The 26,165-nt window shown below is 31.0% G+C and overlaps 1 protein-coding gene across 1 annotated transcript; it reads left to right on the forward strand.

Moving 5' to 3' along the window:
• The first annotated feature begins 213 nt into the window (after positions 1-213).
• On the forward strand, positions 214-12,861 carry LOC139525983 (fibrinogen-like protein A). Its single transcript, XM_071321170.1, has 4 exons — positions 214-670; positions 9,341-9,437; positions 10,231-10,395; positions 12,641-12,861. The coding sequence occupies exons 1-4, from the start codon at positions 230-232 to the stop codon at positions 12,751-12,753; spliced, it is 816 nt and encodes a 271-aa protein (XP_071177271.1). The 5' UTR covers positions 214-229; the 3' UTR covers positions 12,754-12,861.
• The last annotated feature ends 13,304 nt before the right edge of the window (positions 12,862-26,165 follow it).

Below are 26,165 nucleotides of genomic sequence, written 5' to 3' on the forward strand. Positions count from 1 at the left end.
TCTTTTAAGACTTCACTCTGCATAAATATGTTAAATGATTGAACGTTCTTTTTTTTACATCACAGATGAAACTGAAAATAACGCAGCAATAGTCTCTGAAAACACAACAAAGTTTGACATGACGAGCGAAAGAGCCACCCTCAGTGTCACCACAAGCGAACGAACAACAAACCATGGCACACCAATGAAGGAACTTACAAGTCAAAATCTAACAAGCAACGGACTGAACATGACGAGCCAAAGGGTCACCATCAGTGGCACAACGAGCAAACAAACAACAAACCATGGCACAACAATGGAGAAACTTACAAGCCAAAATCTAACAAGCAATGGACTTAACATGACGAGCCAAAGGGCCACCCTTGGTGTCACAACAAGCGAACGAACAACAAACCATGGCACAACAATGGAGAAACTAACAAGCCATAATCTAACAAGCAACGGACTTAACATGACGAGCGAAATGGCCACCATCAGTGTTACAACAGGCAAACGAACAACAAACCATGGCACAACAATGGAGAAACTAACAAGCCAAAAACCAACAAGCAACGGACTACATGACTGTAGTGATGTTTCTGTTGGAAATTCTAGTGGTGTTTACACAATATATGTTGACAATCAACCTCTCGATGTATACTGCGAAATGACTGGTTCTGGTCAATGGACGGTAATACATTTTAATTTTTTTAAGTTTAAGAACAAAATCGTGAAATGCTTATAGTGCTTTAAAATAACTTGTATATGTCAAGGGAACAGTGACATGATATCTTTTGAGTAAGACATAAACATTTATTTTGTTTTGCAACTAACAATTTAAAAAATGGTCATTCGTAGGGTAATTTGTCAATATAAATTTTCCGTGAACTTGTCAGTGACATCAAATCTTATGTATCTGTATTAAGGATAACGATTATAAATTCATACTTTTTGGCCACTCACAAAAACATATTTTTTTTACATAATTGAAAAAAATCAATAATATTTTTGAAAGGAGAGGTTTAACGAAGGGTTAGAATTGGTCCTATTAATACTTTAAAGTTTTAATCAGACCAAACGTCAGTTTAGTCCAATGTTTCTATAATTAGTAACAGTATTAATCAGACAAAATGTCAGTTTAGTTAAATGTTTCTATAATTTATAACAGTTTTAATCAGACCAAATGTCAGTTTAGTCCAATGTTTCTATAATTTGTAACAGTTTTACAACAGACCAAATGTTAGTTTAGTCCAATGTTTCTATAATTTGTAACAGTTTTACATCAGAACAAATATTAGTTTAGTCCAATGTTTCTATATTTAGTAACAGTTTTAATCAGACGAAATGTCAGTTTAGTTCAAGGTTTCTATAATTAGTAACAGTTTTTGTCAGATCAAACGTCAGTTTAGTTCAATGTTTCTATAATAAATAACAGTTTTAATCTGATCAAACATCAGTTTAGTCCAAGGTTTCTATAATTAGTAACAGTTTTAATCAGACTAAATGTCAGTTTAGTCCAATGTTTCTATAATTAGTAACAGTTTTAATCAGACTAACTGTCAGTTCAGTCCAATGTTTCTATAATTTGTAACAGTTTTAATCTGATCAAACATCAGTTCAGTCTAATGTTTCTAAAATTAGTAACAGTTTTAATCAGACTAAATGTCAGTTTAGTCCAATGTTTCTATAATTAGTAACAGTTTTAATTAGACTAAATGTCAGTTAAGTCCAATGTTTCTATTATTAGTGACATTTTTAATCAGACTAATTGTCAGTTTATTCCAATGTTTCTATAATTTGTAACAGTTTTAATCTGATCAAACAACAGTTTAGTCCAATACTTCTATAATTAGTAACAGTTTAAATCAGACTCAATGTCAGTTTAGTCCAATTTTTCTATAATAAGTAACAGTTTTAATCAGACTAAATGTCAGTTTAGTCCAATGTTTAAATAATTAGTAACAGTTTTAATTAGACTAAATGTCAGTTAAGTCCAATGTTTCTATTATTAGTGATAGTTTTAAACAGACTAATTGTCAGTTTATTCACATGTTTCTATAATTTGTAACAGTTTTAATCTGATCAAACAACAGTTTAGTCCAATGCTTCTATAATTAGTAACAGTTGAAATCAGACTTAATGTCAGTTTAGTCCAATTTTTCTATAATTAGTAACAGTTTTAATCAGACTAAATGTCAGTTTGGTCCAAAGTTCTTATAATTTGTAACAGTTTTCATCTGATCAAACAACAGTTTAGTCCAATGTTTCTATAACTTGTAACAGTTTAAATCAGACTAAATGTCAGTTAAGTCCAATGTTTCTATAATTAGTAACAGTTTCAATTAGACTAAATGTCAGTTTAGTCCAATGTTTAAATAATTAGTAACAGTTTTAATTAGACTAAATGTCAGTTCAGTCCAATGTTTCTATTATTAGTGATAGTTTTAAACAGACTAATTGTCAGTTTATTCACATGTTTCTATAATTTGTAACAGTTTTAATCTGATCAAACAACAGTTTAGTCCAATGCTTCTATAATTAGTAACAGTTTAAATCAGACTTAATGTCAGTTTAGTCCAATTTTTCTATAATTAGTAACAGTTTTAATCAGACTAAATGTCAGTTTGGTCCAAAGTTCTTATAATTTGTAACAGTTTTCATCTGATCAAACAACAGTTTAGTCCAATGTTTCTATAACTTGTAACAGTTTAAATCAGACTAAATGTCAGTTAAGTCCAATGTTTCTATAATTAGTAACAGTTTCAATTAGACTAAATGTCAGTTTAGTCCAATGTTTCTATAATAAGTAACAGTTTTAATCAGACTAAATGTCAGTTTAGTCCAATGTTTCTATAATTAGTTACAGTTTTAATCAGACTAAATGTCAGTTTAGTCCAATGTTTCTATAATTAGTAACAGTTTTAATCAGACTAAATGTCAGTTTTGTCCAATGTTTAAAAAATTATTAACAGTTTAATTAGACTAAATGTCAGTTAAGTCCAATGTTTCTATATAAGTAACAGTTTTTATCAGACTAAATGTCAGTTAAGTTTAAAGTTATTATAATTTGTAACAGTTTTAATCTGATCAAACAACAGTTTAGTCCAATGTTTCTATAATTAGTAACAGTTTTAATCAGACCAAATGTCAGTTAAGTCTGATGTTTCTATAATTAGTAACAGTATTAATCAGACAAAATGTCAGTTAAGTTAAATGTTTCTATAATTTATAACAGTTTTAATCAGACCAAATGTCAGTTTAGTCCAATGTTTCTATAATTTGTAACAGTTTTACAACAGACCAAATGTTAGTTTAGTCCAATGTTTCTATAATTTGTAACAGTTTTACATCAGAACAAATATTAGTTTAGTCCAATGTTTCTATATTTACAAACAGTTTTAATCAGACGAAATGTCAGTTTAGTTCAAGGTTTCTATAATTAGTAACAGTTTTTGTCAGATCAAACGTCAGTTTAGTTCAATGTTTCTATAATAAGTAACAGTTTTAATCTGATCAAACATCAGTTTAGTCCAATGTCTCTATAATAAGTAACAGTTTTAATCAAACTAAATGTCAGTTTAGTCCAATGTTTCTATAATTAGTAACAGTTTTAGTCAGACTTACTGTCAGTTCAGTCCAATGTTTCTATAATTTGTAACAGTTTTAATCTGATCAAACATCAGTTCAGTCTAATGTTTCTAAAATTAGTAACAGTTTTAATCAGACTAAATGTCAGTTTAGTCCAATGTTTCTATAATTAGTAACAGTTTTAATTAGACTAAATGTCAGTTAAGTCCAATGTTTCTATTATAAGGAACAGTTTTAATCAGACTAATTGTCAGTTTATTTCCATGTTTCTATAATTTGTAACAGTTTTAATCTGATCAAACAACAGTTTAGTCCAATGCTTCTATAATAAGTAACAGTTTAAATCAGACTCAATGTCAGTTTAGTCCAATGTTTCTATAATAAGTAACAGTTTCAATCAGACTAAATGTCAGTTTAGTCCAATGTTTTAATAATTAGTAACAGTTTTAATTAGACTAAATGTCAGTTAAGTCCAATGTTTCTATTATTAGTGATAGTTTTAATCAGACTAATTGTCAGTTTATTCACATGTTTCTATAATTTGTAACAGTTTTAATCTGATCAAACAACAGTTTAGTCCAATGCTTCTATAATTAGTAACAGTTCAAATCAGACTTAATGTCAGTTTAGTCCAATGTTTCTATAATTAGTAACAGTTTTAATCAGACTAAATGTCAGTTTAGTCCAATGTTTCTATAATTAGTAACAGTTTTAAACAGACTAAATGTCAGTTTAGTCTAATGTTTAAATAATTAGTAACAGTTTTAATTAGATTAAATGTCAGTTAAATCCAATGTCTCTATTATTAGTGACAGTTTTAATCAGACTAATTGTCAGTTTATTCCCATGTTTCTATAATTTGTAACAGTTTTAATCTGATCAAACAACAGTTTAGTCCAATGTTTCTAAAATTAGTAACAGTTTTAATCAGACTAATTTGTCAGGTTAGTCCAAAGTTATTATAATTTGTAACAGTTTTAATCTGATCAAACAACAGTTTAGTCCAATGTTTCTAAAATTAGTAACAGTTTTAATCAGACTAAATGTCAGTTTAGTCCAATGTTTCTATAATTAGTAACAGTTTTAATCTGATCAAACAACAGTTTAGTCCAATGTTTCTAAAATTAGTAACAGTTTTAATCAGACTAAACGTCAGTTTAGTCCAAAGTTATTATAATTTGTAAAAGTTTTAATCTGATCAAACAACAGTTTAGTCCAATGTTTCTATAATTAGTTACAGTTTTAATCAGACTAAATGTCAGTTAAGTTTAAAGTTATTATAATTTGTAACAGTTTTAATCTGATCAAACAACAGTTTAGTCCAATGTTTCTATAATTAGTAATAGTTTTAATCAGACCAAATGTCAGTTAAGTCTAATGTTTCTATAATTAGTAACAGTATTAATCAGACAAAATGTCAGTTAAGTTAAATGTTTCTATAATTTATAACAGTTTTAATCAGACCAAATGTCAGTTTAGTCCAATGTTTCTATAATTTGTAACAGTTTTACAACAGACCAAATGTTAGTTTAGTCCAATGTTTCTATAATTTGTAACAGTTTTACATCAGAACAAATATTAGTTTAGTCCAATGTTTCTATATTTACAAACAGTTTTAATCAGACGAAATGTCAGTTTAGTTCAAGGTTTCTATAATTAGTAACAGTTTTTGTCAGATCAAACGTCAGTTTAGTTCAATGTTTCTATAATAAGTAACAGTTTTAATCTGATCAAACATCAGTTTAGTCCAATGTCTCTATAATAAGTAACAGTTTTAATCAAACTAAATGTCAGTTTAGTCCAATGTTTCTATAATTAGTAACAGTTTTAGTCAGACTTACTGTCAGTTCAGTCCAATGTTTCTATAATTTGTAACAGTTTTAATCTGATCAAACATCAGTTCAGTCTAATGTTTCTAAAATTAGTAACAGTTTTAATCAGACTAAATGTCAGTTTAGTCCAATGTTTCTATAATTAGTAACAGTTTTAATTAGACTAAATGTCAGTTAAGTCCAATGTTTCTATTATAAGGAACAGTTTTAATCAGACTAATTGTCAGTTTATTTCCATGTTTCTATAATTTGTAACAGTTTTAATCTGATCAAACAACAGTTTAGTCCAATGCTTCTATAATAAGTAACAGTTTAAATCAGACTCAATGTCAGTTTAGTCCAATGTTTCTATAATAAGTAACAGTTTTAATCAGACTAAATGTCAGTTTAGTCCAATGTTTTAATAATTAGTAACAGTTTTAATTAGACTAAATGTCAGTTAAGTCCAATGTTTCTATTATTAGTGATAGTTTTAATCAGACTAATTGTCAGTTTATTCACATGTTTCTATAATTTGTAACAGTTTTAATCTGATCAAACAACAGTTTAGTCCAATGCTTCTATAATTAGTAACAGTTCAAATCAGACTTAATGTCAGTTTAGTCCAATGTTTCTATAATTAGTAACAGTTTTAATCAGACTAAATGTCAGTTTAGTCCAATGTTTCTATAATTAGTAACAGTTTTAAACAGACTAAATGTCAGTTTAGTCTAATGTTTAAATAATTAGTAACAGTTTTAATTAGATTAAATGTCAGTTAAATCAAATGTCTCTATTATTAGTGACAGTTTTAATCAGACTAATTGTCAGTTTATTCCCATGTTTCTATAATTTGTAACAGTTTTAATCTGATCAAACAACAGTTTAGTCCAATGTTTCTAAAATTAGTAACAGTTTTAATCAGACTAATTTGTCAGTTTAGTCCAAAGTTATTATAATTTGTAACAGTTTTAATCTGATCAAACAACAGTTTAGTCCAATGTTTCTAAAATTAGTAACAGTTTTAATCAGACTAAATGTCAGTTTAGTCCAATGTTTCTATAATTAGTAACAGTTTTTATCTGATCAAACAACAGTTTAGTCCAATGTTTCTAAAATTAGTAACAGTTTTAATCAGACTAAACGTCAGTTTAGTCCAAAGTTATTATAATTTGTAAAAGTTTTAATCTGATCAAACAACAGTTTAGTCCAATGTTTCTATAATTAGTAACAGTTTTAATCAGACTAAATGTCAGTTTAGTACAAAGTTATTATCATTTGTAACAGTTTCAATCTAATCAAACAACAGTTTAGTCCAATGTTTTTATAATTAGTAACAGTTTTAATCAGACTAAATGTCAGTTAAGTCCAATGTTTCTATAATTAATAACAGTTTTAATTAGACTAAATGTCAGTTAAGTCCAATGTTTCTATTATTAGTGACAGTTTTAATCAGACTAATTGTCAGTTTTTTCCCATGTTTCTATAATTTGTAACAGTTTTAATCTGATCAAACAACAGTTTAGTCCAATGCTTCTATAATTAGTAACAGTTTAAATCAGACTCAATATCAGTTTAGTCAAATTTTTCTATAATTAGTAACAGTTTTAATCAGACTAAATGTCAGTTTAGTCCAATATTTCTAAAATTTGTAACAGTATTAATCTGACCAAACATCAGTTTAGTCCAATGTTTCTATAATTAGTAACAGTTTTAATCAGACTAAATGTCAGTCTAATCCAATGTTTCTATTATTAGTAACAATTTTAATCAGACAAAATGTCAGGTTAATCAAATGTTTCTATAATTAGTAACAGTTTTAATCTTGCCAAACATTAGTTTAGTCCAATCTTTCTATATTAAGTAACAGTTTTAATCAGACTAAATGTCAGTTTTGTCCAATGTTTCTATAATTAGTAACAGTTTTAATCAGACTTAATATCAGTTTAGTCCAATGTTTCTATAATAAGTAACAGTTTTAATCAGACTAAATGTCAGTTTAGTCCAATGTTTCTATAATTAGTAACAGTTTTAATTTTACCCAAAATTAGTTTAGTCCAATGTTTCTAAATTAAGTAACAGTTTTAATCAGACTAAATGTCAGTTTAGTCCAATGTTTCTAAATTAAGTAACAGTTTTAATCAGACTTAATGTCAGTTAAGTCCAATGTTCCTATAATTAGTAACAGTTTTAATCAGACTAAATGTCAGTTTTGTCCAATGTTTCTATAATTAGTAACAGTTTTAATCAGACTTAATATCAGTTTAGTCAAATGTTTCTAAAATTTGTAACAGTTTTAATCTGATCAAACATCAGTTTAGTCCAATGTTTCTATAATAAGTAACAGTTTTAATCAGACTAAATGTCAGTTTAGTCCAATGTTTCTATAATTAGTAACAGTTTTAATTTTACCCAAAATTAGTTGAGTCCAATGTTTCTAAATTAAGTAACAGTTTTAATCAGACTAAATGTCAGTTTAGTCCAATGTTTCTAAATTAAGTAACAGTTTTAATCAGACTAAATGTCAGTTAAGTCCAATGTTCCTATAATTAGTAACAGTTTTAATCAGACTAAATGTCAGTTTAGTCCAATGTTTCTATAATTAGTAACAGTTTTAATTTTACCAAAAATGAGTTTAGTCCAATGTTTCTAAATTAAGTAACAGTTTTAATCAGACTAAATGTCAGTTTAGTCCAATGTTTCTATAATTAGTAACAGTTTTAATCAGACTAAATGTCAGTTTAGTCCAATGTTTCTATAATTAGTAACAGTTTTAATCAGACTAAATGTCAGTTTTGTCCAATGTTTCTATAATTAGTAACAGTTTTAATCAGACTTAATGTCAGTCTAGTCCAATGTTTCTATAATTAGAAACAGTTTTAATCAGACTAAATGTCAGTTTAGTCAAACATCAGTTTAGTTTAATGTTTCCATAATTAGTACCAGTTTCAATCAGACTAAATGTCAGTCTAGTCCAATGTTTCTATAATTAGAAACAGTTTTATTCAGACTAAATGTCAGTTTAGTCCAATGTTTCTAAAATTAGTAACAGTTTTAAATAGACTAAATGTCAGTTTAGTCCAATGTTTCTAAAATTAGTAACATTTTTAATTAGACTAAATGTCAGTTTAGTCCAATGTTTTTATAATAAGTAACAGTTTTTATCAGACTGAATGTTAGTTTAGTTCAATGTTTCTATAATTAATAACAGTTTTAATTAGACTAAATGTCAGTTGAGTCCAATGTTTCTATAATTAATAACAGTTTTAATTAGACTAAATGTCAGTTGAGTCCAATGTTTCTATAATTTGTAAAAGTTTTAATCTGATCAAACATAGGTTTAGTCCAATGTTTCTATAATTTGTAACAGTTTTAATCAGATCAAACGTCAGTTTAGTCCAATGTTTCTATAGTTAGTTACAGTTTTAATCAGATCAAATGTCAGTTTACTGTTCCTACATTTCAGAAATCATTTATATATATCTGCTTTATGCAAAGCTCTTGCGTTATGGTAAAGAAGTAATGATAATTTAAATGAAGATCAGTAGTAATTGACTCACTAGTCGTTTTCATTTGTCAAATGCGCGTAGTAATCTTGTGAGGGAAATTCATATATGTTATCGTCTCTCCATGAAAAAGAACTGTAACAGTTATAATTTTCAAGATTCATCATCTAACATTGAACACACCAATTGTTTTACCCTTCAAATATTTTTAAATACTTAGTTTTTCCTAATATTCAAAGTCTTTGTAATTCTCACAGAAATTTGTATTGTCAGACACGAGGAAATTTAATTTGATTTTGCATTTATGATCAAAGGAATGGATACTAGGTGCAGCTTATATATATTATCAATTGACAATAAGTAACAACTCTACCATTTATAAAACATATTATATAATATTTACAATATATATTTGATAAATTTGTAAGAATTATTTTTCAATATTGAAATGTAAAGGTGTTTCAAAGAAGAATGGATGGTTTAACAGATTTCAACAGGACATGGCAGGAATATAAACAGGGATTCGGGAATGTAAATTCTGAATACTGGTTGGGTATGTATACTATTCGCTTTTTGTCCGCCATAACTAAACATTACACACATGCCCGTAAAATTTGTATGTCACAATGGAAAAGTATATATATCAAGGGGCGAGGTTTCTCGGGCCAAGCGTCGCAGAATTTAATAGCGATAAGGTCTATTTCGAAAAGACCAGACATGAATTCAAGTACAATTTTCGGTGTGTTCCTATAGAAAATCAAGGTTCCTATTTTGAGTTTACCATGTTTACGGTACGATATAAACAATCAACAGAACATATTTTGTAAATAGTTGATGTGGTAGACATTTAAGTTGATCAGTATAAATTGACAAGGCAATGTTTAAACACAACAGAAAAAAATGATGCTTGTATTATACAAGAAAGATAAAATTTTAAGGACTCTTTTAGATATCAAAATTGTTAAGAAAAACGATTTTTTGACTTAATTAAAAGCATGATTGCATTTGAATTTCATATGGTTTAACAAAAAAATTACACAGGCAAATTTTGTTCTCGTACATTTTACATTTATTTTAAATCAGATTAGAGGATTAAGATGTTATTTGAATAACTTTATTTTGAAATTCTGTTCACTGCTGCCGTTCTTATTTTGCATGTTTATGACATTTATGCAACCGATCTTGCTTCGTTTTGAGTCATTGTGATTCCCTTGTTTATTTACCTTTATTCAAAATAAATGAATGAGATTGGAATATCGGTCAGCACTATTTGTGTGCGTCTGTGTGCTATAGAAACATTAGAAAAAATGAGGCAGAGTATACTAGTAAATGTTTTGTATTTACAGGGAATGACAATTTACATAAGATCCTATCTACAGGTAACTACACACTACGAGTGGATCTAGACGACTGGCTAGGTAATATGTTGTATGCTGAATACGATACGTTTGTCGTGGGCAATGAATCTACAAACTATGTACTCACTATTGCAAATTATAATGGAAATGCTGGTAAATATTGTAATTATGTCTTTCATTTGGCGTTTGTTTTGATCAGATCACATCGTGATGTCATTTTTTTCAACAAACAAAACAGATTCAAAACGTTGATTCACTTGTTTCTTTCATTAATCGCGTTTGGTTGCGTCAGTTTTATTGGACTTTCCCTTTTTGAATTTGACTTGAAGTTTGGCATTTGTGTTATACGCTGTTTCGTATAAAAGCCTTAAAATCAAAACAATTGCATACTAAAGTTAACAAAACAACAAATGATTTTTGTACATTTGTTTTTACATTGATCTTTTGTTTATATCTGCAATTTGTAGCCCCTCAATATCAGTGAACGTAAGTGACTTAATCATTTTAACCAACAGTTCATATATGTTATCTTTACAATTATTTCTGTATATATAGATTTCATAAAAGCAGAACTAAAAAATATATGTATCTAGAAAACATAATTGTAAGCTAAATTACAAAACACAGAACTAGCTTGTATATCGAAGAACTAGTTTTATAAATACACATTTGTAGTGAAGAATAAAGAGCTCGGTTAAAATAATATTCACCCTTTCCCACATCATGAAAAAACTCATGTCTTCTGTACTCCGAATTTTGCGTTTTATTTGAAGTCTTCAAACTTTCAAATGACACAGCGCGAGGAGGAAATAATGAGGAAATGCAAAATGAAATTCTGATTGCAAATATATCTCTGAAATATCTCGAATACAGCTATAGTTCACCGATGTTAAATAAACTCATTAATCGGTTAGAAGAAAATCCAAGATAACAAACACAAACCCTAAAGGGGACGAGAGCGAGTGCGATTTGTTTTAAATAAAGATATGTTTTTTTTTTTTTTTTTTTTTTTTTCTTTTTTTTTTTTATATGTTTTTATAATTTCTAGCTGAGAATTTGTACTGTATGATTGTTACATCGTTTATTGATCTTTTCAAGAGGGATTTTGTTTTAATGTAAATCATATTAATACAAATAATATATAAGAATTGATTTTACAAGTTACAGCAAAATATTTACATAAACCGTACACTTTGCTTGTAAATAGTTAGAATAATTCAACCATGTTACATTTTATAAGCATGATAGACTTATTGATAAACTTTACTTATTATATCGTTGCATGTATTCATAATAATATAACATTGAGGTTACTGATCGTTGATTGAATTAGCAAACTGGGTTTTAAACATTATAAGAGTTACAAGTAAACTCACAGGAAACACTTTTGCTGCGTACCTTATTATGTGATCTAGTTCAATAAATTCTATTAAGGCCTTTATTTTTTATATCAAAAATGTTTATCAAAATATCCAGCATGTTAAATGTATCGTCTGTAATATATTTTTTTCTTCACATTATTGTGGGTCGAAAAGTAAAATTTAGTGTGACTAAAAATAAGAATTATATATACTGTTGAATCGTATTTTGAAGAAATGAACTGTCAACTAATTGAGAAAATAAGGATTGTCTATAAAGCAAGCGTGAGGACAGGAGTGTATAGTTTGACATTGTTTTTGAAAATTACATGTATGTAGCTTCTCAATTTGTGAAATTCTCTTATTTTATACGAGCGACAAGCACAAACGCAAGTTTCAAAATTTGGTTTATTCGGATTAATTCTCATGTTAACAATGGAATTCAAAATGTGTTTCTTAATGTTTGCATACTCTGCTAACGTGTCTATTTCTATCTTAAAAGACATTTAATTGATTGTCATCATTTGACGTTTGTTATTGTCGTCGTCGTCGTCGTCGTCCGTACACTTTTCTATTAGGATAACTTCCCTTCTGGTATTGTTTACCAAACAAAGCAAAATTGATGTATAAATTATTTCATAGAAACTCTCCAGATATGTTAGTGACCGTTTGAAATTAATATTGTGCGATCCTTCTGTTTAAGTGTCTGTGTTTAACGCCTATTTAAACAATCTCGGATATATAACGATGGACAATTTGTATAATTGGGTGCCAGAATGTCCGCAAAAACTATCGTCATTCGGCAGCAAAAACAACCAATTGTTGGCAACTTCGACCAGATAAGACCGTATCGAACCTTAGCGGCTCGAAGTTACAACCACAGTGTTAACAGTCTAACGATCGTTGTTGATCTATTTAGACTGCTTTGACAACAAGGCCGCTCAAAAATGTTGTTAAAGCGTTTTTGGTGAGGTAAAATTTTGAAAAGAGCACATTATCTACAATGTACTATTTTATCTTACTGAACTTCTTTTTTACAGGAGACAGTCTTACTACTGCACAAGATTTATTATATCAACCAAATGGATATGGGTTCTCAACATGGGATAGAGACAATGATGGGTCACCCCATATAAATTGTGCAGAGGTTTGACATGCTGGCTGGTGGTTAAATTATTGTACTAAGGGCAACCTAAATGGGAAGTATTACAATCATGGTGGAATTATTGAGAGTGACGGGATATACTGGAAAGCCTGGAAACCATATTCTCTCAAGCGTGTGTCGATGAAAATAAAACAAGTTTAAATATTTTTATATGCGACTAATGGAAAAATTGAAAACAAATTGTGCATTTAAATTAAATAATACACGAAGGAAAAAACAGAAGTAGACTTTATTTATTAATTACGTTAACTTAGCGGAAATAAACAATATTAAATAATTTAGTTATTAAAATTGCTTTTATTATTTTAGGACATATGGCAATTTCATTCACATTATTTACAAAATTGTAAACCTGGTATCTTTGATAAAATATTTTTACAATATGTTTACGACTCCGATTTAGATCGTCGTTATATGTCATTACTTAACATGTTTATTAAAAACCTAATAAATTTTCTTTTTCATTTTGTTGTTCAATTATTTTTCAGAATATTTGATTTTCGTTTTTTTTCCCCTTCAATGACACTATTCTACTGAAGAGGTTGTTTTTGGTTTACCCTTAAGTTTTTGTTTTTGTATTTTTTGTATATATTTTTTTTTTGCTTCAGTATATGAAATTAAATTTTGTTTATCTGCGTCGTTTGTGACAGCTTTCAGAATATACATAGCGACAAAAAAAGAGGGACGAAAGATACCAAAGGGACAGTCAAACTCATAAATCTAAAACAAACTGACAACGCCATGGCTAAAAATGAAAAAGACAAACAGAAAAACAGAAAAACAATAGTACACATGACACAACATAGAAAACTAAAGAATAAACAACACGAACCCCACCTAAAAACTAGGGGTGATCTCAGGTGCTCCGGAAGGACAACTCTTAACCACTTTGTGTCTAAAAATTCTTTTATAATTCACAGATACGTCAAACATCTTTCAGCTACAAATGACTGAAATAGAAAAAATAGTTATACATCCCTCCACGCTTTTCCTGAATAATAATAAAAGCAAACAAAAACATACAAACAAACAAGCACGAACCTGCCATGTGGTTAGTCAGCAACAGGATGTAAATAATCAAAACCACACGTTTCAAATTCTATGCGTCCGAAGCCCCATTTATCTGGGTTAATAAACATCACGAGCGTTCAAAGCTGAATATATGAACGCTAAGGGTGTATCAACTGGACAATTAAGGAGCTGTGAAACAAAAAAGGACATAAAAAGAACCTAATCAATATTATGTCTACTTGTAAGTCGAACCTCGTTGTGTCGAATTCGGTTGTGTCGAAAACTCGGATGAGTCGATGGTATTTCTCGGTTCTAGTCAAATATATACTTTTGATGAGTCGAATAAGGTTTATTTGAATACTCGGTTAAGTTGAGTAGGACAATAACAATCAAAAACCAAGTAGTAAACAAAGACTCACAAAATCAAAGGACATTAAGTCAGTGTTAAATTCCGGCGATGTAAAATTAATGTAAATTTACCCTGATCTCTCGAAATTTGAAAGATGCAACCTTAATAATAAAAATTCAAATCGCATGTTTTTCTAATTTTCCCTTATGATTTCCAAAAAGAGATTATAGCTGGATTAACATACTTCTTTGTATAACAGTTATAATTATAAGTTTATTGGGTGCGATAATTTACACCCATGTTGATCGTCACTTTAGTGTGTTGAACCATAGATATAATAATATTTATGGTTAACCCTATTTCTCCTGACAAATAAACAAAATGCAATTAAATGACCGCAGCAGAGATTAAATGAATCCTGAAAATCAAAATTCATTAATAACAATGAATAAAAGGACAAGGACAATTATGATAAAATTATAATAATATCGACAAGAAATTTTGATTCATATTTTTTCTAAGAGTTACGCCCCTTTGTACTTATTTGCCTCAATATATATACTACTGTAACAGATTGTCATCGCAACTCCCCTGTAACCACGTGCACACAACAGAATTTTATGAAACTTTGTAGATAATAAGGACATACTTTTCAGATGTGCATATCGATAGGAAATTAAGATGGAATTTTTCAAGAAGTTATGAACCTTTGAACTTAGAATTTTTATGTAAATATACTACTGTAACATCCAAAATTCATAGGTTGTAAAAGATTTTGTGCCTGGAGAATTTTAGAAAAGTTATCAAAATTCATAGGTACTTGGAAACAATTTAACCCCGCTCCCTTGTTGCCAAAGTACTCATTAAAATTCAGTTAAAACCAAGGTATAATAGTAGTGGTTCTTACGACCTGAAAACCACGATATGGACAACGCTCTGATTGGTTTATTTATTTTTCATTTTTGCTATCTATCATACGATTAGTTCTCAATGTTAAAACCGATAATCATGTATGACTTAAAAGTCGGTCTGATGACGGAACAATATCCGAACACCTTTATTTTGGTTTTTCTCCCCAAAAATATCCCAAACTGAATAGTCATAAGAATGGATGACAAATGCGACTCTGCATGGTACCTATAGGCATGATGATTAACTTATTGTGGGAAGAAGAAAATTGACACACAAAATGAGGTCTTCTCGTTTAATAGTATAGATATTAAACCATTTCGTTAAATAAAAGTCATACAAATTTGACGGTTTTTTTATCAAAGGTCCTGCGGACGCCCGACAGATGACAGATGACGGACGAAGTCGAACATTTACTCGAATAGCTTTCGCCATTGATACTCTTTCCGAATTGATCAAGACTGCGATGTCGTTGATAAAAATGAGAGTAAACAAAACTGTGTCATGGGAGTAGATATGCGTTGTGAAATGGTTTCCTTATATAATTGTCACAACGTTACGAAAAATAGTGAAAATTGAAATATTCCTGTTGGTCCTATATGTCGTTTCATGTACTCTTAAAGGCAAAAATGTGACCGCGTGTGCACCGTTTCGGAGCTAGACTAATACCGTGTTTCTAATTCGTTTCTTATTTGCTTATAATAAGTGTTTTATATGTGCATTTAAAAAAAAGATTGTTAATTATTTTTCTTGTCTCTGGTGGTAACTATTGGTTCTTAGTGGTAAACTGACCCTATTAGCGCGTATGTACCCGTATCAGCGTTCGACTAATACTCTGTTACTTTTTCGTTACTTATTCGATAATAAAACGTTTGTTATACGTTGCACAATAAAAAAAAAAAAAAAAAAAGGATTTTCAAATTGTTTACTTGTCTCTGATGGTAATTATGGATTTTAAGACGTGAAATAACCATATTGGCGCGTATGTACCCGTATCAGCTAGACGGATATCCTGTAACTGATTAGTTAATTGTTCGCTTTTAATACGTTTGTTATACGTTGCACCTTTCAAAAATGGATTTTCCATTTTTGCTTGTCTCTGGTGCTATATTTTTTTGTAACTATGGGTTTTAAGACGTGAATATCCCTCAGAGCGCGTATGTAGCCGTTTCAGCGCTTGACTGATAACCTGTCACTTATTCGTCCCTTATTCGCTTATAATACGTTTGTTATACGTTGCACATTCTTGAAAAAAAAATTTGTATCTTGTGATAACTATGGGTTCTAAGAGGTGAAATAACCCTATTCGTGTGTATGTAACCGTTTCACCGCTCAACTAATACCCTGTTACTTATTCGTTCCTTATTCGATTATAATACGTGTGTTATACATTGCACCTTTAAAAAAGATTTTCAATTTATTTCTTGTCTCTGGTGGTAAAGTTGGTTCTTAAAGGTGAATATACATATTAGCGCGTGTGTTCCTGTTTTAGCGCTTGACTACTAGTAATTACATCCTGTTACTTATTCGTTACTTATTCGCTTATAATCCGTGTGTTATACATTGCTTCTTTACAAAAACATTTTCAATTTATTTCTTGTCTCTGATTGTAACTATATGGGTTCTAAAAGGTAAAATAAGTCTTTCCGCTCGATTGTACCCGTTTCAGCGCTCGATGAATACCCTGTTCCTTCTTCGTTCTTTATTCGATTATAATACGTGTGTCATAATCTTCATGATACAAAATATTAGGATACCCACTTTGATACACTAAAATATTGTGGTCAATCAGATGACAATAAAAATATACTGAATCCAGATTTCTCCCATTCCTTTGAGTGAAAAAACATTATTTGATTGATAGCGCCGAAAAACTAATAAAAAAGTTATATTGTGCCAGTACCATCGAACCTGTCATTGCCAGTACCATCGAACCTGTCAAGAATAACTGTTGGCGTATCTGCTTTGTACGGAAGCCGATAAGGGCCATTCAAACAAAAATTATGTCGTAATTAATAGTCGTAATTTCGACATAACATGTCGTTATTACGACATCGCTATGTCGTTATAACGACATCGCTATGTCGTAATTTCGACATATCATGTCGTAATAACGACATCACTACGACATAGCTATGTCGTAATAACGACATCGCTATATATAAAAGAATATGTATCATGATTGCAAAGAGACTAAATGACACAGAAATTAACAACTATAGGTCATCATAATGCCCCCAATAATTAGAAAAGCCCCGCATAGTCAGCTATAAAAGAGGGAGGAAAGATACCAAAGGGAGAGCCCCCGAAATGATGTGTGGCAGACAGTGTCATTAATTAATTATTAGCTCCCCTGGTAAAACTCCAAATTTCATATTTAATGTATTTCATTGTTAAATAATTTACATGAAGCTTAATAAGTAAATATTGTTAATTGCATATATTTTGCTATTTGAATTCATTGGTTAAAGATATTTATTTATATTGTAAAGTTTAATATTTGCATCGTCGCAAAATCTTTGGTTACCTTCTTTGGATAGATTCAATGAGAAACCTTATCCTTCCGGAGCACTTAAGATCACCCATAGTGTTTTGGTTGGGTTTGTGTTGTTTATTCTCTGGTTTTCTATGTTGTGTCATGTGTGCTGTTGTTTGTTTATCTTTTTCATTTTTAGCCATGGCGTTGTCAGTTTGTTTTAGATTTATGAGTTTGACTGTCCCTTTGGTATCTTTCGTCCCTCGTTTATATATTTTATAGATCCCATCTAAGTGTTCCGACCGTGCGAGGGCTGAAAAGCCAGTCAAGGTCGTTAAACACTTTAATATATAAGTTTGATAAGTTACCGGCCATAGAAGAGCTGTCTAGCTAGACAAGGTCGATATAAACTTCTATATGTTGGAAGAAGAATATGTGGAATTTTGTGAGGACTGACATTCAGTCCTACCAAGGCAAGCCAAGCTTTCCATCTCCCTATAAATAAGCGCAAGGTTCATGGCTTCTTGTAATAAGGGTGAATTGAAGTATTGCTTGCTCTATTTCTACTTTCAAACGTTGGGCAAGATGTTCCTACAACCCCTAGGATTTAAAACAGAATCTTCGAAATTTCATCCGCAAAACAATATAAAAATGTTAGAAAACACGAACCAATATTGTAACAAATTCAATATATGTTTTAAATTATGTTTCTACAGCTCTTGATCATATACTAAGTAATATATATCTAGTATATTTGAGGATTAAAATGGGAGAACTATGTGAAAAAAAAACCGAATGTCCAACGTTACATTTATGAAAAACTGTTTTAACTCTTATGTATAGTGATCCTATTTCTTATTCTCTGATCTTCTTGATTCTTAGCAGGAAGAACGACATGTGTTGGTTCTTTGTGGCGTTAAAGCCGTTATTTTGCCAAATTTCATTTGACTCGGTGGCTGCATATTAAGCTGGAATAAGAAAAATGTACAACGACGTTTTTCATTAACTCAACGACTGAAAGTGAATTTTATAAGTAGATATAGCAGAAAATGAATAAAAAGAGTAGGAAAATAATAATATCTAACATAAGTACAAATATTTGCCTCATGTGAGTTCAAATATTACTGATTCAATAAAATCTTCTCTACACAGTCGTTTTTCAAACAGTAGCTATTTCGTTCGAGCTGATATTTCATTTTTCAAAGTAGTTAACGCGTATTTTTTATAATGGATAAAAACAAAAATTAGATACACGAAGAGTAAAAAATGCCAAGATTCTTTTCTTATTACCTACATATTTGGTCTTACAGGAATTAAATGCTTCCACACATTACAAAACGGTAGCCAGTTTGTCCAAACGTCTGAAAACGTCTAAAATCCTAAAGACGCTAATTTCCGACCTTACATGTGCTAAAGTTTCAATTAAATGTTCATGATGATTAAAACAAATCGTGTTATGAAATTTGGAAAAAGAGGTTGATGATTGCTGCCGAAAAAAAAGAATAGTGCATGTTGCTATAGACTCCGCCCGGGGACATAGGTTCGACACAGGTTAAATTTTGCAATTTTATTAATCGTTTATAGCTTTTTTAACGATTTATTCAAAAGAATTGGGAAATGGCGAAAAATCCCATTACATGAACTTCGTCCAACTTGTGCAAAGACAAATTGGAGACACCAAGAAAGTCCTCTAAATGTAAAAATGCGAATTGAAATTTATGTTACGGAAATAGATCATTTAAAGTCGTCACTTCAGTAAGGTGCAATCACCAATATTAAAAGACTTAATACCAGTTCACGGAATGTTTTACTTCGCGATTTGTCCTGCTATTCATGTTATAACTGTCGTGATGAAAGTAATTTCTGTACTAGCGAAGCCGGAACTTTTCGTCAATATAAACTTGTGCATGAAATGGAGGTAATTGAAAGACGAATCCAAAACAGCGACGAAAACCGTTTCATCGAAGTAATAAAAACCCGGGATTATATTTGCCGTTTTCGCGGACGATCCAGGAGTAGTAGTGCGGTGACTGAAGGCAGATTTTTTGGAATTTAATCTCCCCACCGAACAGACACCTACATAATATATCATTGGAAAGAGGAAATCGTGTACTATAATAATATGCCTGTCGTCAGGACTTGATATGGTCACATTTTTTTTAAATTGAGGTCAAAGGTCATATGTAAAAATCTGTGAAAGTTTGGGAGAGTTTCAATTTTGACATTTTTTTCTATTTCTAAACTCTACCTATATACAAATGATACTGTTTTGGCTTTAGTAATGTTTGTTTTTATACATAAACCTTAATCATTGAGATTTTTTTTTATCAAAAAAATCGTAAAACGACTTTTTATAAACAAAACTTCAAAAATCAAGTTTTCAACCTATAAAATGTTTAGAGCACCTTAACCTTATGAAAAATATCAATTTCAGGTAAAAATCAAGTGTCATGCAGGACAATACTTTAAAATTATTTTTTAAACTATCATAGTGGGTGAGTCATCAAACCAAAGCCATAGAACACTACAGTCAAATATGACCTCAAATTGAATTTGCGGATACTTCAGTGTTTTTTATAGACTACTCGTTGATTTTTTTTTTTTTTTTTTTTTCACAATTATGACTGCTACCATAGTATTATCTTTTGTTGTGTATTCAACTCTGGTTAATATCTATTACATTATAGGTTTTGTAACTATATCCCCCCTTTTTTCCCTTGCAACGTACTCCAAACTTCAAAAGTGTTCCATATAAAAAAAAGAAGATGTGATATGATTGCAAATGAGACAACTCTCCAAATGAAACCAAATGAGACATAAAACAATTATAGGTCCCGTACGGGCTTCAACAATGAGTAAAATTCATACTGCATAGTCTTCAATTCCCGAAATGAATAATGTAAAACAAACAAAAAATCTAACGACCTGATTAATGTACAAAATAAATAAGAAAGAAACAAATATAGTATATAGAAACAAACGACAAACACTGCATTACCGTCTCGTGACTTGAAACAGACACATACAGATATTGGCGGGGTTTAACTTTTTTATGGGCACGCAAACACTCCCCTAACCTCGAGACTGGAACCGTGTGTACCAGTGCAACAAGCTTTATACCAAATCAACCGTTATCTCCATCATCTTCATTTTCATCAACCGTCACAAGACATGTTTTAATATTTCTACACATTTCACTCATGGCCACAGTTCTGCACATGAAAGGTTTTGCTCAAAGCAAACACGTTACTTTGAGTTTTTCTTTACAAGTACAGACAAGGTATTGTAGGAAGTCCGAAGACATTTGTTCCTAAAAAAATATCAGCTTCAAACCATCCCTATCAATTCATCCAAGATTTTAAAAGAGATCTTAAAGGGGGTTTAGGAAGGTGTAATGACATCCATATGCTTGTCTGCAAAGATGCTGGAGAAACATTATACGAGACGTACACACTATCTTGAATTCGCTCAATTTCATGATTGGCAACACATTAGATAGCGTCGCACTTTACTTTAAGTAGCATAAAATCCATTGGCATTCAATGTTTCAACAAGGTGTTTTGAACCAAACTCATGGTACATTTGTAAAGCCAATCCTAAATGAAAAGGAGTAAAACAAAAACGATTACCTCATCAATTGCTTAGCATTTCCGCAATTGCTCTCGTGCCCTTTCCTGAGAATAGTCTTGGCTGTATGCATTTTCAATGAGTAACCATAGAATGAATTGCAATAAATACGAAGGCATTGGCTGAATTAAGAAGGAAGAGACAATTCATCCGAAGTTGGGTAGTCTTCTTTAGAGTTTCGATGTCTTTTCTAAGTAAACTTGCAGCGGAATGAAATATCTGTCCGTTATTTGTGTCTATTACAGTTGAAATTGAGATTTTGAGGTCAGTTTTTAATTGACTAGAAGCTTATATGGCATCTTAAATAGTTATTTTGCTACTAAATATTATGTTATATTTGCCTTGAACTTGTTGAAGTTGTTTGACAACTGAATTTCTATAGACATAAATTAGTTTAGACTGCATTTTACATGTAGAATATTTTGAATTAGAATCAGCCGGAAGAAATGATCTATATTTATCGAGTAACGGTGTCATGAGGAATGACCATTAAATCGTTGTCAATAGCCAAAATAAAATTACTAAAAGCAGTATCGTGTTTTGAGATATCTGCTTCCACGAGTTTGGATTTTTTTTTTTTACGTTTTTAGCAAATAATTTGTAATGCAACCAAAATGACAGAGTGATTGAAGTTTAAAGGATGGACGGGAAACTATTTCAACTTTAACTTTATCTGACACGGATAAAACATTTTTTAATACGCTCATCTGATTCAAACTTGAGTAATTTTTTATCTTTCTAAAATGTTTTGTTGCAACAAAATATACAAGCGCTCCAGTTGAACGACTGCATTCTAGAACATGTAGAACGTGTACAAATACCCGAAACTGAGGGACAACAGTCAGATAGTTGTATGTCATCATTAAATATTAGACTAGAAGCTTCCTCGCTCTAAAAGGGGGAACACATATGTTTACTTGTGTAAGTTTTGTAGCATGAACGATGATAAACTGCCTGCACGGAGTTCTTCAAATTAACAGCTATTGGCATGAAACAGCTTGATATTCACTTCATCCAATCTTTTATGCAATGCAAATACAAAAATCGACTTCCCTAAACTGGTGAATTGACTCAAAATTTCAATCGAGGTTTTTTTTTTTGGCATATTAAGCACTGCATAAAATGTAACGACTTTTGTCTTTTCTTTGAACTTAATGGAGCAAGTTGCAAAGGACTTGACATATCACGGAATATTTACTGAAACTATCCGTCAATTATTTTGATTTTACAATAAGACTTTTCTGACAAAGTATATTTGATGTTTTATAACGAAAAAAACATAGAATATAAACATATACAAACAAAGTATGTGGCATATATCAGTGCACTTTAATTGAAAATATGTGTATATAATAGCAAAAAAGGTAGTAATTCCATATATCATTTGAGAGCAAATTATTGACTAATACACAAAATGTGACGGAAGGCAAGTGATTGAGTTCCGTGTTGAAATTGAAGATTTTTACTCCATTCTTTTTCCATTGATTTCTTAAGGTTTTTTTCATATTCTGGTTCCGAAATTTTTATCACTGATTAGTTTTATTAAATATTATATGCTTAAAATATTATGGGATAATTTTTATTACTACTATGAAGAGGAAACTAAAGTTTGAGTCTGAATTTGCAATTAAAATTACCTCAATTTTAAATAGTCTAAACTTCGCAAATTTTATAGATTAGAAGAAAATAAAATACTGAATGGAATATTTTGACATATGAAGATAGCTTCAAGAAAAACTATTTCAGTTAAATGTAAGCAAACATACACATTTTTTTCATTTTGAAAAGGGGGGTTGAAACTCTCCAATATACTACCAGTCATTAAAACGACTTTTTAGAAAAAAGTGACCGTACGAAATTCTGACGACAGGGCAAAAACTAAAGAAGACATATTTGTCTTTAAGTTAAGACCATTTTTAGCCGTGTGTTATTTGGGGAGATTAAACTCGCGATCTAGACGACTTTTTACACTTCTGTCACCGCACTATAGATTACTATATTTTAAAATGTATACCAGAAGTTAAACACTATAGATGACTTTGGAAATAATTCTCAAGCCAAGGTTCAAGTAATTGAAGGGGTGTATTTCGACAACTTATATGCCAGAGAAAATACAATTCTATTCAAATTTAACCAAGGGTAAAAATGTTCGATTTACTTGCAGAGTGTCAGATATATTTGTATTGGGGTTGAATTAAGATATAGAAATTTTACAATGACAGATGATATGCACCTTGAAAGTTAAACATCCTATGATAAAAAAAATATGGAAAACCGTATACATGTACTTCCGTCTCATCTTTCCTTCTTACATTACTTGCGACAGTACCGCATTTTAGTTGAAATAACTTAAAGGGTAAACATTATTAAATCGATTTCCACAACTCGAGGTAATTTTCGATAAAATGACATCACAAAACGAACAGAACCAGAATCAACCAACAATATAAAAAACCGAATAAAACGTGCAAAAATTAAACGAAGTCAAAAATCCTCTTTGACGCCGCATTTTAAGTGTGACGTCGTGTTGTAGGAACATCGTGCCCAACGTTTGAAAGTAAAAATAGAGCAATCAATACTTCAATTCACCCTTATCACAACAATCCATGTAGTTTGCGCTTACTTATAGGGACTTGGCATGCAATGTCAGTCCTCATATAATTCCTCGTAGTATCAGTTTATATCAAATCTGTCTTGCGGTACAGCCCTTCCACGGCAGGTAATTTTCTAAACATAAATCGGATCTAAAAAATATATAAGTTTCTCACTGAAGGTATCCAAAGAAGGTAACCAAAGATTTTACGACGATGTAAATATTAAACTTTACAATATGAATAAAAATCTTTAACCAATGAATTCAAATAGCAAAAGCTATACAGTTAACAAATATATACTTATTAAGCTTCATGTAAATTATTTAACAATGAAATACATTAAATATGAAATTTGAAGTTTTACCAAGGGAGCTAATAATTGATTTTAAATATTATTGTCTGCCACACAGCATTTCGGGGACTCTCCCTCTGGTATCTTTCCTCCCTCTTTTATAGCTGACTATGCGGGGGCTTTTCTAATTATTGGGGGCATTATGATGACCTATAGTTGTTAATTTCTGTATCATTTAGTCTCTTAGCAATCATTATACATATTCTTTTATATATTGCGATGTTGTTATTACGACATGATACATGTATGTCAAAATTACGACAAAGCGATGTCGTTAAACGACATGTTATGTCGAAATTACGACATAGCGGTGCTACCATAGAAATAACGACATGTTATGTCAAAATTACGACATGCTATGTCGTAATTACGACATTTTTTTTTAATGGCCCTTATCGGCTTCCGTAGCTTTGTAAGGATTTATTGTGCCATATTATAGCATTTATTTCACATGAAAAAGGAATCACATTCCTATTGGAAAATATAGCATTGGGAAAGTTTTTCATGATAAAAGTGTCACTAAAAACTTTCATTCATGTAAGAAATTATAGCATACTTATCCTAATACAAGTGATTATGACATACAATGCAATCTAATATGTCCAATGGCCATTCTTTTCATTGTCATCCGTAAATCATTGTCCAAGTATGTGACACATAATAATTATAGAATGTGCAAACAGGTAATTAGTGCAAATGCATACTAGTAATATTATATTGTGTGTTTCTGTTTTTACATTGCGTTGAAAATTACCATTGAAAGTTTATGATCTGATAACTTGCATGATCTTATCGTATTGCGCCCAAAGATTATATTTCATTCGTGCAAAAAGATAAAAAAAAATGCATTTGCGCCATTTTACAGGTAACATATAACGGAGTAGTTTAAAATATTCATGGCTTCATCTTCAATAAGAGTGTTTATAAAGTAACCCCTCTGGGTAACTAAGTAAGTTCATAATCAATATAAAACTGAGTGTCACAGTGCTGCCCTAGAAATAAATGACAGTGCTGCCCGAGAAATGAATCTGACAGTGCTGCCCTAGAAATGAGTCCGAAAGTGCTGACCTAGAAATGAGTCTGACAGTGCTGTCCTAGAAATGAGTCTGGCAGTGCTGTATTATAAATGAGTCTAGCAGTGCTGTCCTAGAAATGAGTACGACAGTGCTGTCTTAGAAATGAGTCTGTCAGTGCTGCCCTAGAAATGAGTCATACAGTGCTACCCTAGAAAATGAGTCTGACAGTGCCGTCCTAGAAATGAGTCTGACAGTGCTGTCTTGGAAATGAGTCCGACAGTGCTGTCTTAGAAAAGAGTCTGACAGTGCTGACCCAGAAATAAGTTCGAAAGTGCTGTCCTAGAAATGAGTCTGACAGTGCTGCCCTAGAAATGAGTCCGACAGTGCTGTCTTAGAAATGAGTCTGTCAGTGCAGTCCTAGAAATGAGTCCGACAGTGCTGTCCTAGAAATGAGTACGACAGTGCTACCCTAGAAATGTGTCCGACAGTGCTACCATAGAAATGAGTCCGACAGAACTACCCTAGAAATAAGTCTGAGTGTTACCCTAGAAATGAGTCCAACAGTGCTACTCTAGAACTGATTCTGACAGTGCTACCCTAGAACTGAGAGTGACTGCTACTCTGGAACTGATTCTGACAGTGCTACCCTAGAAATGAGTCTGACACTGCTACCATAGAAATGAATCTGACAGTGCTACCCTAGAAATGAGTCTGACAGTGCTGTCCTAGAAATGAGTCTGACAGTGCTGTCCTAAAAATGAGTCTGACAGTGCTGTCTTAGAAATGAGTCTGACAGTGCTGCCCTAGAAATGAGTCTGACAATGCTGTCTTATAAATGAGTCTGTCAGTGCAATCCTAGAAATGAGTCCGACAGTTCTACTCTAGAACTGATTCTGACAGTGCTACTCTAGAACTGATTATGACAGTGCTACCCTAGAACTGAGAGTGACAGTGTCACCCTAGAACTAAGTCCAATAGTGCTACTCTAGAACTGAGTGTGACAGTGCTACCCTAGAAATGAGTCCGACAGTGCTACCCTAGAAATGAGTATGACAGTGCTACCCTA

This window comes from Mytilus edulis, chromosome 6 (genome assembly GCF_963676685.1).
Source record: "Mytilus edulis chromosome 6, xbMytEdul2.2, whole genome shotgun sequence".
NCBI classification, from domain to species: domain Eukaryota; kingdom Metazoa; phylum Mollusca; class Bivalvia; order Mytilida; family Mytilidae; genus Mytilus; species Mytilus edulis.

Coding starts and splice junctions, on each gene's coding strand:
- LOC139525983 (XM_071321170.1), top strand. CDS start 230: ATGACGAGCCAAAGGGTCACCATCAGTGGCACAACGAGCAAACAAACA. Junction 671..9,340: donor CTGGTTCTGGTCAATGGACG/GTAATACATTTT, acceptor TGAAATGTAAAG/GTGTTTCAAAGAAGAATGGA. Junction 10,396..12,640: donor AAATTATAATGGAAATGCTG/GTAAATATTGTA, acceptor TCTTTTTTACAG/GAGACAGTCTTACTACTGCA.